This window comes from Lemur catta, chromosome 8 (assembly GCF_020740605.2).
Source record: "Lemur catta isolate mLemCat1 chromosome 8, mLemCat1.pri, whole genome shotgun sequence".
Lineage (NCBI taxonomy): Eukaryota > Metazoa > Chordata > Mammalia > Primates > Lemuridae > Lemur > Lemur catta.
In genome coordinates, this window is record NC_059135.1 from 64780955 (window position 1) to 64793571 (window position 12617).

Genomic DNA, 12617 nt, shown 5'->3' on the forward strand with positions numbered 1-12617 from the left:
AAGATAAATTCCCCAGAGGAGATGAAATTTCAGAAGAGCTAAGAAGGCTGTGAAGAAAGTCATCTGGCTATCTCAGAATTAATACCAAAGATCTATCAATGATGGATAGCTCAGAAAGAATGAGAACAGAAGTAATGTTGGGAAAAGTTAGCTGAACTAGACTAAACAGCAACAGGAGAAGCAAGGTAAGATGAGAATGGGGAATTTGTAGAATAAGCTCACTGGATGGCCTTCAAGCCAAGTGTAAAGAATTTAAATGTGCTACACAAAACTCTGCCACCATTTATATGCTTTGTCCAGAGTAAGCTAATCCATAGACAGAAAGCAGATTACTTGTTGACTAGGGCTGGGGATCTCGGGGGTGGCGGGGAGAGGGTAAGGGTAGGGGAGGGGGGACGTAGAGTTGACTTCTAATGGGCACGAGGTTTCTTTTCGGGATGATGAAAATGTTCTAAAATCAGATATGGTGATGGCCACATAACTTTCAATATACTAAAAACCATCCAGTGGTTGAAATGGGTGAACACTATGGTATGTGAATTTTATCTCAATAAACCAATGAAAGCAAAATAAACAAAAATCCACTAAAGATTCTGATCCAAGTGAAAATTGAGGAAAGCAGCAGGATTCCTTAAGCTGAGGGGCCCATCTCAAAGCTATAGCGAGGTCTGCACCAGATAGCTCACAACCATTCCCAGGAATCTCACAGACCTTCCGGGAGCAATCTCCAAAGCACAAACTGGATGAACTTGCAACTTGGTTTTTCAAATTACACTTAAAAGAAATTGCAGGTGACTAAAGAAAATAAGGAGCTCAAATGCCATTCATTCCACTTGATTACATATTAATGTGGAAGTGGTGTTCAGTCCATAACAAAACATAAAATATCCCTCAAAGACATGTGCATAACTCAGCAAAAGGGAAGGAGCTGAATTGTTCAGAAGAGCTCCACTGTGAAATTGCAATATAATCTCAGAGCAGAGGAAGGCCTGAACAATCCCCTGCAGGGGTCCACCAGTCCGGTATCTGAAAGGCACCAAGCTGGAGACCTGAGACACACAGATGCCTGAGCTCACCTGCAGAAACATAGATGTGGTCTGTCTCGGATGACAGGTGAACATAAGGACTCTTAAATTCCCTGGATGATTCTAATGTACACCTGGGACTCGAAACTACTAAATTAATCAAAAATTCTTAATTTTCTAGAGGAAAGAAATGTGCAAAAAAAGTCAAATGTTGCTTGAGTCACCTAGCAAATCAGCCTCAGAGTCAGGACTAGAACCCTCGTCTCCTGGCCCTTGGTTCAGCACAACCACACCTATTATAGGGGTGTGGGGCCTTAAAGGAGGGCATCCTTATAAAATTCTGGCCTCGACAGGGGTCAGATACCATTGTAAGAAACCTTAGAGAACATACACCCTAACTGTTCTCAGGGAAACAGGTGACCTTGAGCCCAGGCTGGGAAGACTTCTTAGTATGCAGGGATTTCACTGCCCTGCTCTGTGCCCCAGTGGGTCCTGATGCTCAACAAATGGAACTGATTAGTGAGAAGGGAAGATTTTTTTGTAACTTCACAGGCCAGATCTGATCCGGAAAAATTAAAAAAAAAAAAATTTTAACTCAAAGAGCTGAGTGTTATAAAGTAAACATCAAGGAACGTAAAAGCGGATGCTTCACTGTCTCAGCTACACATGGAGCCAGTGCTGTCTGCAAAGAATGTTTTTTTTTTCCCCCAAAGAACAGGCCCCGGCAGATTGACCTTCACAGTCCATGCTAAAACCCTCTTAGGAAGTGCCTGGTGAGTGCTCTGGTTGACGTGCATCAAGCCATTACATTACCGAGCCGTGTGCTTCTTACCTATAATTCCACTGTCCTTGCTTTCCAGGGTGGAACTAGGGCTGCTAACGGTCTCACAGGGACTTTTGTTGGCTGCCGTCTTGCTGACACAGCTATTCAAGGTCGAGCAGGGGCTATCGGTGCTAGGAGATGCGGTGCTGCTTGTTAGTGTGGAGCAAGGACTGATGCCTTGGCTCAGAGCTGTGCACTGCAAGACGAAGGGAAGGAGGAGTTAGCACGGCTTAAACAGGAGTCTCCAACACATGCTTTTGTTTTTGATGCTAAAACAATAAAACTTAAAACAGGAAAATGGGAGACAGTTTTTGAAATCTACGGAAATACATATGCACAGACATAGATATACAGATATATACATAGATGATCTTTCAAATTTTAAGAGAAATATCTTTGTTTTGTTCCCCTCCTTTGTGATTTTTTTATTAAAAGGGCAGTCTTAGCAATAATTTATTGAGAATGCACATTTGTAAAACAGACATGGCAAACAAGCAGAGACTTCCTCTCATTTAAAGTCTGCACAAGACAAATGGGTTATTTGACCCCTGCACAGAAAACCTGGGAACTCTGTTTTTGTAATGTTTCATGAGCACCACGACCTGATTCAATTCCCAAAGATTTATGGGCTCTGCAATCAGGGGAAGGAGACTGGTGACCACTGCAGCCTCAATCAACACAGGACACCCTCTCTCGCAGGGCCCCTTGCAGGGGGTGGAAGCTCCAGCCCCTTATTGCTATTCAGGCACACACATCTTGGAAGTGGCAGGGTGCGTGCTGCGTAGCTACTGCCTGGAGGGGGGAGGCAATGCTCTCTTGGTAGCTGAACCATTTGATCTCATCTTATTTTGTCTCTGTCTCATCTCCTATAAATCTTTTCCTCACCCCACTGACCCTCCAAAATATCAGCAGCTAAAAAAGCACCGGGAAGCATATACTAAAGCAGCCAGATGAGAAGAATGGTGCTATAAAGATAAAGTACTAGTGTTATTATGAAGGGATTCTTTTAGCCCCTTTAATACATTCAGCTGCTATTCTCCAGGTGCTCACTAGAAGGTTAATGTGGACATTTTCTTAAGTTCTGCTTCCTTCTGCTTTTCCCCACCTCCCCACTGCAAAAACCCAGAACCAAATTGTTGAAATAAATTTCAATACACAATAGCCCAGAACTCATTTGACCAAACAATGACTTCCCCACTCAAGGAGGGGGAGAAGATGGTTATCGCTTCATTCGTCCTCTGAACAGGTAGGAAATGCAGTGTCTTCCTCGGGCATTACCATGGTTTCATTTTTGTCTTCAATGGTTATGTGTGTGGCACTTGGGATCCCTTCTCCCAGTAAAAATCCCAGCCTTGTCAACAGTTCTTGAGCTGCCGGGGAACAGCTCGGTTCATTATCGGCCTTTGCTTCTGGAACAAAGAAAGACAACAATGAAGATGCCCCTCTGGGGAATTTCAGTTTCGCATCTGGATGAGTTCACACTACAGCTGCTTGTCTGGTGCTTTTGTGTATTTTTATACAACCCGCACAAAGTTTGACAATGCAGCCTGTCCTCTAGCAATACATTCTAATTAAGAGGCTATGACAGGTTAAGAAAACAGTAAAAGAGAAACTCCAAGTGTAAACGGTAAAATATTTGACCTGAACCAGAAAAGCCCGGTGCTGTTATCTGATAGCAATTCCTATTTCCATGTTGTATGAAAAACGGGGACTTCAGACACCTGTTTGGGTAAGAAAAGGCCCATCTATCCTTCATCTTACCCTCAAAAGGCATGGTGTGGCCAATGTCCACAGGAGGCTGAAATAAAGTAAAACCCAAGTGGCATGCTGGCAGAGACCCAGGTTATAGATGTTGAGGTAAAACTGAAATCCGAGCACTCGTTAAGCAAGACGGGTGTGACATTGGTGGGAAATTTGCTGTGCACGTCCCACATCAGTGAGAGTCAAAATTGGGATTTCAGCAAGAGGCAATCATGGAGAATCCATGTTGAAACAAAGATTTCAGATACCAGCGAAACGTACCCAAGGGACAGGACACAGTAACGCACTGTTGTCCATGCAGAGATGGAGGAAAACCAGGCTGTATTCTCAGAATGCTCCAAAGCAATGCCGGGAAGCCCGGCCTTTCTCAGGTTCTCCCTGAGGTTGGTCATCTGGCTTTTTGCATGTAAGAGACTTTTAATGTTGTCTTTGAATTAGATGTAGAGTTGGAGGCTAACCTTGTATATAAAAGCCTAAAGATATTTAATTATGGTTGACAAAATGATATCCACATCATTCTAACACTTCTCTCACATTTTAAAATCGGCATCCATCAGGGGGGTGAAAAAATATACAAAGCAAAGAACAATATGCAACTGCTAATATAGTTACTCAACATTTGGCTCTTTTGTTAATTGTCTAGGTACCTAGACTCATTCATACATGAACCTATTTTGCCTAGATGTGGAAATCTGCAAAGAATGGGTAAGGGTTTTAGAAAAATAGAATGACGAAAAAACAATGATGTTACCTTTGAGCTACAGTATCACTAACAAAGTTCAATGCTACCTTTGCCTTTTGCCAGGAACCACAAAAGTCCAAACAAGCAGAGTTTTCGGGAAGACCACCTATATTATCTTATCCCCACTTACATATCAGTTTTGCTAAGTCACGGGCCCAGGATGGCAGCTACAAGGGAGGGAGCTAGGCTGCCCTTATCTTTAAGAAAGGAAAAGCACCCCACCCCTGCTTGCTCTCAAAACTTCCCAATGTTTGGGGTGGGAAGAACAGTTTGCCAGCTTGGAGGTTTTTTAGTTTGCTCTAGAAAACTGCAGGGGCAAGGTAACCAAGGCTCCACTGTTCTGGGTTAAAAGAGCCTGGATGTCTCTGGATCACGTGAGTTAAACTCATAATACAAAGGGGCAGTGGCCCCAAGCCAACTCGGAGAAGGGAGCCACCCCAGGGAGGGTCGACCACACACCAAGGCTGCTCTGCAGAAGGTCCCTTCCCACTCCAACCACATTTTGATTCTCAAGGTAGATAGGCACTTGGGAAAGGAGGGTGGGAAGCAAACCAAATCAGCACAAGCCAGGCACGCCCAGGGCTGAACCACTCAGAGTCCTCCCTCTGGCCCTGCCCCCTTGCTCAGCCCCAGGCGCAGGCAGGGCAGCTCCTTTATCTGAGGTGGCAGCTGGACTAGAGGGAGGGGACAGGACACAGACGCAGACGGAAGGGGAAGAAGTGGGTGAGGGGCGGATCTCAGCAGTTTCCCTGCACCACAGGCCCTTTTCCTTTCAAAACAATCTCCGTACTGCTACCCAATTGTGACTATGCCCCAGAACGCCCCACTTCTGGTTCAACCTGAAACACTCGGGGGAAAGAGCCAGAAACTACTCCCAGTTGGCAGCTGCTTGCGGAGGCCCCACAACATTCGCCTGACAACAAACAAGGCCACAGCCTGCAGCTCACTGGGGACTCGCTGGAAGACCCGGTATCCTGTGTAGGTCCCTCCACGCAGCAGGGGTACAACACCCCCGGCAGTCACTGCCACCTCTGCGCTGTGTCTGCAGACAGATACCCAGCTTCTCAAGGTTTTCATTTTTAGAAAATCTAAAAACAACTTACTCGTCCAAACCTCTCCCACTTCAGATAAGTTGGGGAGCAGTATAGATTCCAGGTTTAATGGCTGAGTTGAAAAGAGACACCCAAATTCATCATTAACTGTTCTCTTAACTGTTCAACCTGGACTTTGCTGGGACCAAAGTTCTAAACCCCTACCAGGGGGGTTCAGGATGAATGATAGAAGTTCTTTACTTCAGTTTTTGCCTCCGTGAAGCCACTGCAATTTTATTTCTTCCAAAGGCTCCCCCAACTGTCTTTCATATTATTCTCTCATCTAAGATGTCATCCTAGTGACCTTCCCCTTAAAAGGTCCCCTTCAGTCTGAATTCCTTAATCCACATCAAGCTGTCTGAATCTCTCCTTCCCTAATGCACAGAGCCTTCTCACACTGAACTTTTCATTCTGGCAGAAGGACCCCTAGGTGAAGCGTGACAGGGCCATTCCGGGAGAGAAGAGTTGCTCGGGAAGTCACATTGCTACACTGTGAAGTGGAAATGGATGTCTGCTTCCACAGTTTTCACCAGACACTGAGATTTGAACAGCCAGACGATTTTCTTTAAGCTATTACTCCAAAATGGCCTCCAAATCAAATTCTAATGGGCTACTATAGTCTATCTGCATTCATATAATATTAAATCCCATATTGATAGTGGGCATATCTTACCCAATACCAGTAGGATAAGGGCTGGAGAGAAAAAAGATCTCATTTCTTAACAACACTTTACATTTCACAGATTTAAATATCCAAAGAATTTATGATGGCTATATTTGGAGTTGAGAGAATAACTGGCCTCATCCTCTGTGGAATCCATTAGGTAAGTGGAGAGTGATATTCCTCCCAGTAACATTTTCATGGAACCCTCGACATCACACCATTGTGCAAAGTTAACCACATGGGGAAAGGCACACTCTGCAGTACTGTGCTTAGGGGCACACACTGAGGACTAGTCCATGAACTGGCCAGCTCCCCAGTCACTGCCGTCATAACTTCAAACCATCAATGCCCTTCATAATCATCCTTCCCCACCGTCTGGGAAGACAGCATGTGCTCCACACTCAACCTGTTCTGGAGCCCTTACAGGGGTGTTGAACTCTCTGAGCCACACCTTCCTCATGATTGAAGTGGCCGTGCCCACTTCCTATAGGTTTCAAGGTTCAAAACCAATAATGTGTGAGAAACAACTTATAAACCACAAGATGCTAGAAAGTTGGCCGTTATATCTCTACCAACTTTAACACCAAGAGCCCACACTTCCTCACTATTATTTTCTGGTTTTACAAGTTAATATCTAGTTTCAAATGTGCTTATATTTCTCTTACCTAAAAATAGAGCTTTCTATTTATATTTTTTCTGCCTCAAATAGCTTTTTCTGAACTCACTATTCCAAGACAACAAATTCCCTCTTTTTTCTGATTACCAAACTGTCCCAATTTGGCCTGCCTTCACTTTCTGTCCAATCACTTCCTCTTCTTAAAGCCAGACTCTGTTAGAACCCTGAGGGTCCCTGGAGGTCACCACCAAGAGAAACCCCTTCTCCACTCCGGCCTTCCCCAGACTCTATGCTGGGCTTTGTTGACAAGGTTCAGCAATTCACTAGCATGTGACCTTGAACAACTGACTTAACACCAAATTTCCAAGACAGAAATTATGAAGCAAGTTTGTTAAATGAGACAGACCCCTGGTTTAGGGTTAATTCCACTCCCCTGCCTCTGTTTATCCAGGACCTGCTTCGGGCTCAGCCTCTTGCCTTCCTTGATTTCTATTTACAAGTAATTTCTCTGTTTCTTTCTGGCCGCTCCTTCTCCTCAGCTATCAACATTCCCTCCTCCTCAGATTTCGAAAAACAGTATTTAAAAAGGAGCATCTATCCATGAATCTGCTGTTTCCATCAATAATGTTTCTAGTCTGCAATACTAAAACACAGTTATCATACATGTTATCTTTAAATTTTTCATCTCATTCACCCCATACTGAAACTGTCACCAAACTTAACCATTTCTTCTTTCCAAATGCCACCTGAATTAGCCTTTTTCTCTTTAGTCATTCTGCCACTCTGCTCAAAGTCTTCATTCCCTCAGTTCTAGAAGACTCTCAGATTTTGGATCAGTTTTTCCCATTTCTATTTTTATTTTCTCCCCTCTTCTTCTCCTTCCTCTAAAGCCAGTGGGTTCTCAAACTGCTAGGTCTCAGGATTCATTCTTAAATTATTAAGGACTCCAAAGAGCTTTGGCTTATGAGGGTTACATCTGTTGATAGTCTTCATATAAGAAATTAAAACTAAAAATTTTAAATGCGTGTTAATTCATTTTCATTATAATTTCAATTTTTTCTCAGACAGGGTCTCACTATATTGCCCAGGCTGGTCTTGAACTCCTGGGCTCAAGGAATCCTCCTGCTTTGGCCTTCCAAGTAGCTAGGTGTACAGGAACTCACCACTACATCTGGCTAGGATTCATTTTAAAGTAATAAAACTTATTACATGTTAATAATTCACATTTTAATTTAAAAACTATACTTTCAATTTAAAAAAAATTAGTTAAGAAGAAAGGTATTGTTTCATCTTTACAAATCTTTAATGTTCAATTTAATAGACAGTTGGATTTTCATATCTGCTTCTGTATTCAGAAGGGGAAGGTTCTTTGGTTGAAGCATATGAAGAATGGCAGCTGCAGACAGATAAGTAATTGGGAAAGGGAGGAGTCCTTTCAGTTAACTACAGGTGTTCTTCTTTGATACCTAACCAAAATGTGACAAACAGCGATTTCTTAAAGGTAAGTTGCAATTTTGACTCAATGTGTGTCAATGAATTTTTTTGTACTGGTACAGTAAGACCCAACAGTCTATTCCTTTCACTTCAAGTGATTTTTTTTACCCATGCAAGATTTTGAAACATTACATAGTGGGTCATTTAGAAAATACAGGTTTTGCAGATCTTGCAAATGTTGACACATTTTATTACACAATATCAAAATATCACTTGCCACAGATCTCAATTGAAAAGTCTTGGGAAGCCATCAAGCTCAACGTGACAGATGCAAATTTCCCCAACACCTAATTTTCATTTGAAAGGTCAAGTTTTATCACTGGCAACTAATTCTGTCAGCGTTTTTTTTTTTTTAATTGAAGTGACAGGCTAATTTCATTCCTTTTCAAGAAAATGTGTGCCAAATACTCAATTCTGAATGACCATGGTTTGTCAGTTGTTCTTTCAAATAAAAATGATGTTCCATTCAAAAAGTGGCTGGTTCAGTCTGCAATTCAAACAATCATACCAGTGTTTTGCCTCGAGACAACCATCATACTTCAGAGCATGCAGAAGTGTTTCATGAAGACTTCCCATTTCATCACATAGAGTAAAAAAGATGGGTTAAAAAAGGTCAAGATTTAATAACATTATTTTAGTGCTTCATCAAGGACATTCTTCAGTGAATTATTTTTGATGCAAGCATGTGGCTGTGAAGAAGACCACAGCATCCAGTGTACCCAGCGCCCCTGCCTTGATGCATATTAACTTAAGGTATCAGAAGTTTCACTAACAACTGCTTTTGCACCATCAGTGCAAACACCAACAACAATGGAAATGGAAATACCTTCTTAGTATTATTATAAAAATAATAAATTATAAAAATTATAAAAAAATGTTTTCACCTCACAAACCCGTGAGAGGGTCTTAGGGACACCTACAAGTCCACAGCCCATGCTCTGAGTACATCCACATTAAGCCTACAATTGTATTAAATTTTCCCTTACAAATAGGTTCAAATCCTAGCCACACACTCCCCTCACCCTAATAACTGATCTCTCATCTTCCCTCATCTGCTCAACTTCTTGGGGTTAAAGGGGTCAGTCCTCACCAATTCCATTTCCATATCACACACCTATAACTTCAACTCACGCACCTTCACAGCCCTCCTGCAACAGCCTTGTTAAAGCACACTGATTTTTCTTTTTCCTTTTCTTTCTTTACAGCACACCTCTACTTTTGACCTTCCTGTAGATTTATGACCTTGCAAACACTCTGTCCTGTAAGGGAGAAAGTGGCAACTGTCCTAAGAGACACTCCCAGGGAACAGCCAAGCTTACCAGTGTACTGTGGTCTTGTGCCTTCTCCTGCCCTCTTGCTAGTGCTCCTTCCATCTTATTCACAGCTCGTAAGTGAGAAACCAAATCTTCTCACAGTCCTTTCTCAGTGACCTTTTCCCTGGTCTAACTCACCTAGTCTCATGATATCACCTCCAAGCAAACAGCTGCCCAGTTTATGTCCTGAGGTCCTTCTTGAGAGCCAGTTTCATTTTCCAACTGGTGGTTGGATACTTCTGCCTACATGTTCCACCAGCACTTCAAAGCCATCGTGCCTGAAACTGAAACCAAGACAGACAGATCCCTCTTCTCCAGTGGCCTCTTGATGTAGTCTCAAAGATTTGAAGTTGTCATCATTGTCTCTTTTGGCTCCCAGGTCCTTGCAATTCCTCCAGAATCTTTCCATTCATCACCTCTTCTTTCCTGACCCTGATCTCATTTGAGACTTTATTCTTTCACTTAATTGCTTAAATCATTTTCTAATCATTTTCCCTGATCCTAGCCTCTTTCCTGCCCCACACTCCATCCTACTCTGTTGCCAGGTGCTATGGTCTGAATATTTGTGTCCCCCAGCCCCAAATTTCTATGTTGAAATTTTATCCTCACCCCAACATGATGGTATTAGGAGGCGGGGGACTTTGGGGTGATTAGATCATGAGGGCGCAACCCTCATGAATGGGATTAGTGCCCTTATAAAAGAAGGAGCTTGTCTGTCCTTCTACCATGTGAGGCTACAGTGAAAAGACAGCTGTGTGCCAACCAGGAAACAGGCCCTCACCAAACCCCAAATCTTTGGGTGCCTTGATCTTGGACTTCCCAGCCTCCAGAACTGTAAGAAATAAATTTCTGTAGTTTATAAGCCATTCAGTTTATGGTATTTTTTGTTATTGTAGCCTGAACTGATTAAGACACATGGTAAATCTTAAGCCACAGCTCCAATTAAGCCTTTCCCATGCTCAGAACCTCCATCCCCTGAACTTCTGATTCATTATACGGCTTGGATTAGTCAACATTACTTCCTCCCTTAAATTATAGTCACTCTGTATACAGGTCTTTAATCCCCTTGTCAGACTCTAAGACTCCATGAAGATAGCCCATCTCAAATAATATCCATGACAGTGCTTTTCACAGTTAGGAATTTAACTAATACTTATTCAAGGAAATACAGAATGAATGGGTACTCTACCTCTAACAGTTTCTCTTCTATGCACACATACCAAGTATGCCCTCTCTGTACTTCCATCTAACCTTATGCAACTGTAGGTTGAATAGTGCATCACCATTCTAAGAAGCTGAAAATTAAAGATAAAGCAAGATTGAGGTTACCTCTTAGGAAAGAAAGGGGAATGTCAGTGACTGGAGGAAATGCAGAGTTATGTTTTATTTCCTTAAACTGGGTAATAGTAGACAAGTTCCATTATTCTGTATACTTCTTTAATCCTCTACATCTGTTTGAATGACTGAAATAGTAATCAAAACCTAAGGTGTCAAAGTGCTTAAACATATCTAATAAAGAGCCCCTCCTCCCAACAAGATAGTTTGCATTTAATGATTCTGTTGTTTCATGTGTGTTAGTTTTACTTGCTAACCAGACTGCCAGAAAAAAAGTGTCATCGTATTTTGAGACTGATCTTCACCAAGCAATGACTCATGGAACTAAAAACTTTCTCACCCCTCCCCAAAGCTTGCTCAAGTAGCTAATGATATATTAAAGCAAACCTAAGTGGATTATGGTTGTCTCTAATTCAAAGAAATAAAGTTGTGAATCCTATTATAATTTAACAATCTTCTCTAATTTATCTGGAATTTTTTCCCCCTAAGGCAGAGATACTATTTTGTGGGTAAATGACATTTTCCCCTAAATAATATGTTGATTTAGCAATAGGATGCTTATTTTATCTTTATTTTCATTTGTTTGTTTATTTATTTGCAAAGGGAAAGGGGAGGAGAGGAGAGGGGAACAGAAGCTTATTTAGAAAGAGCCTATTCTAGGGGCTGGGCGCAGTGGCTCACGCCTGTAATCCTAGCACTCTGGGAGGCCGAGGCGGGTGGATCGCTCAAGCTCAGGAGTTCGAGACCAGCCTGAGCAAGAATGAGACCCCGTCTCTACTAAAAAAAAAAAATAGAAAGAAATGATTTGGACAGCTAAAAATCTATATAGAAAAAATTTGCCGGGCATGGTGGTACATGCCTGTAGTCCCAGCTACTCGGGAGGCTGAGGCAGTAGGATTGCTTAAGCCCAGGAGTTTGAGGTTGCTGTGAGCTAGGCTGATGCCACGGCACTCACTCTAGCCTGGGCAACAGTGCAAGACTCTGTCTCAAAAAAAAAAAAAAAAGAAAGAAAGAAAGAGCCTATTCTATATGACACACAGCTTATTAAGACCATTTGATGGGAAAAAAGGGGATTGTATTTTGTTTGAGGATTCCATTAAGTCATTCTTTTTTTTTTGCCAGAGTAAAAAATGCTATGTTTCAAAAATATTTTAAAATACTGAAGAAGACAGAATGTCCTTTCCTAAAGATGTTTCCAGGTGAATGCAAACTTTAACAGATTCTTTGCTTACAAAAAATGTTCTGCCTATATCATCAACCCTGCTTCCCAGATGGCTAAAATATGCAAATTACACATAAATACAATAACCTATAAATTAATGTAAAAATTCAAAATGCTCTGTTTTACTTTGATTTAAAGTTCAAACAAAGAGTTAAGAATCAAGAATTGACAGAGCGGCTGGGCATGGTGGCTCACACCTGTAATCCTAACACTTTGGGAGGCTGAGGAGGGAGGATTGCTTGAGGCCAGGAGTTCGAGACCAGCCTCAGGACATAGTGAGACACGTTTCTACAAAAAAATAAAAAAAAAATTAGCCAGGCGTGGTGGCATGCCTGTAGTCCCCCCACCAACCCCACCACTCAGGAGGCTGAGGCAGGAGGATCACTTGCGCCTGGGAGTTTGAGGCTGCACTGAGCTATAATGATGCCACTGTACTCTAGTCAGGGTGACAGAGCAAGACCCTATCTCAAAAACAAAAAAACAAAACAAAACAAAACTGATGGAGCTGCATGACCACTAATGCAAAAGTGA

General features: G+C 42.2%; 1 protein-coding gene across 4 annotated transcripts in view; it reads right to left on the reverse strand.

Annotated features, from left to right (window-relative positions):
* The window catches only part of TANC1 (tetratricopeptide repeat, ankyrin repeat and coiled-coil containing 1), a 224407-nt gene that overhangs the window by 70044 nt on the left and 141746 nt on the right, over positions 1 to 12617 (reverse strand). For all 4 annotated transcript variants that reach the window (XM_045560314.1, XM_045560312.1, XM_045560311.1 and 1 more), the window contains 2 exons: positions 3127 to 3257; positions 1858 to 2044 (listed from right to left, as the gene is read on the reverse strand). In XM_045560314.1, the coding sequence (XP_045416270.1) occupies positions 1858 to 2044; positions 3127 to 3257 (318 nt within the window). The remainder of the gene's footprint in view (positions 1 to 1857; positions 2045 to 3126; positions 3258 to 12617) is intronic.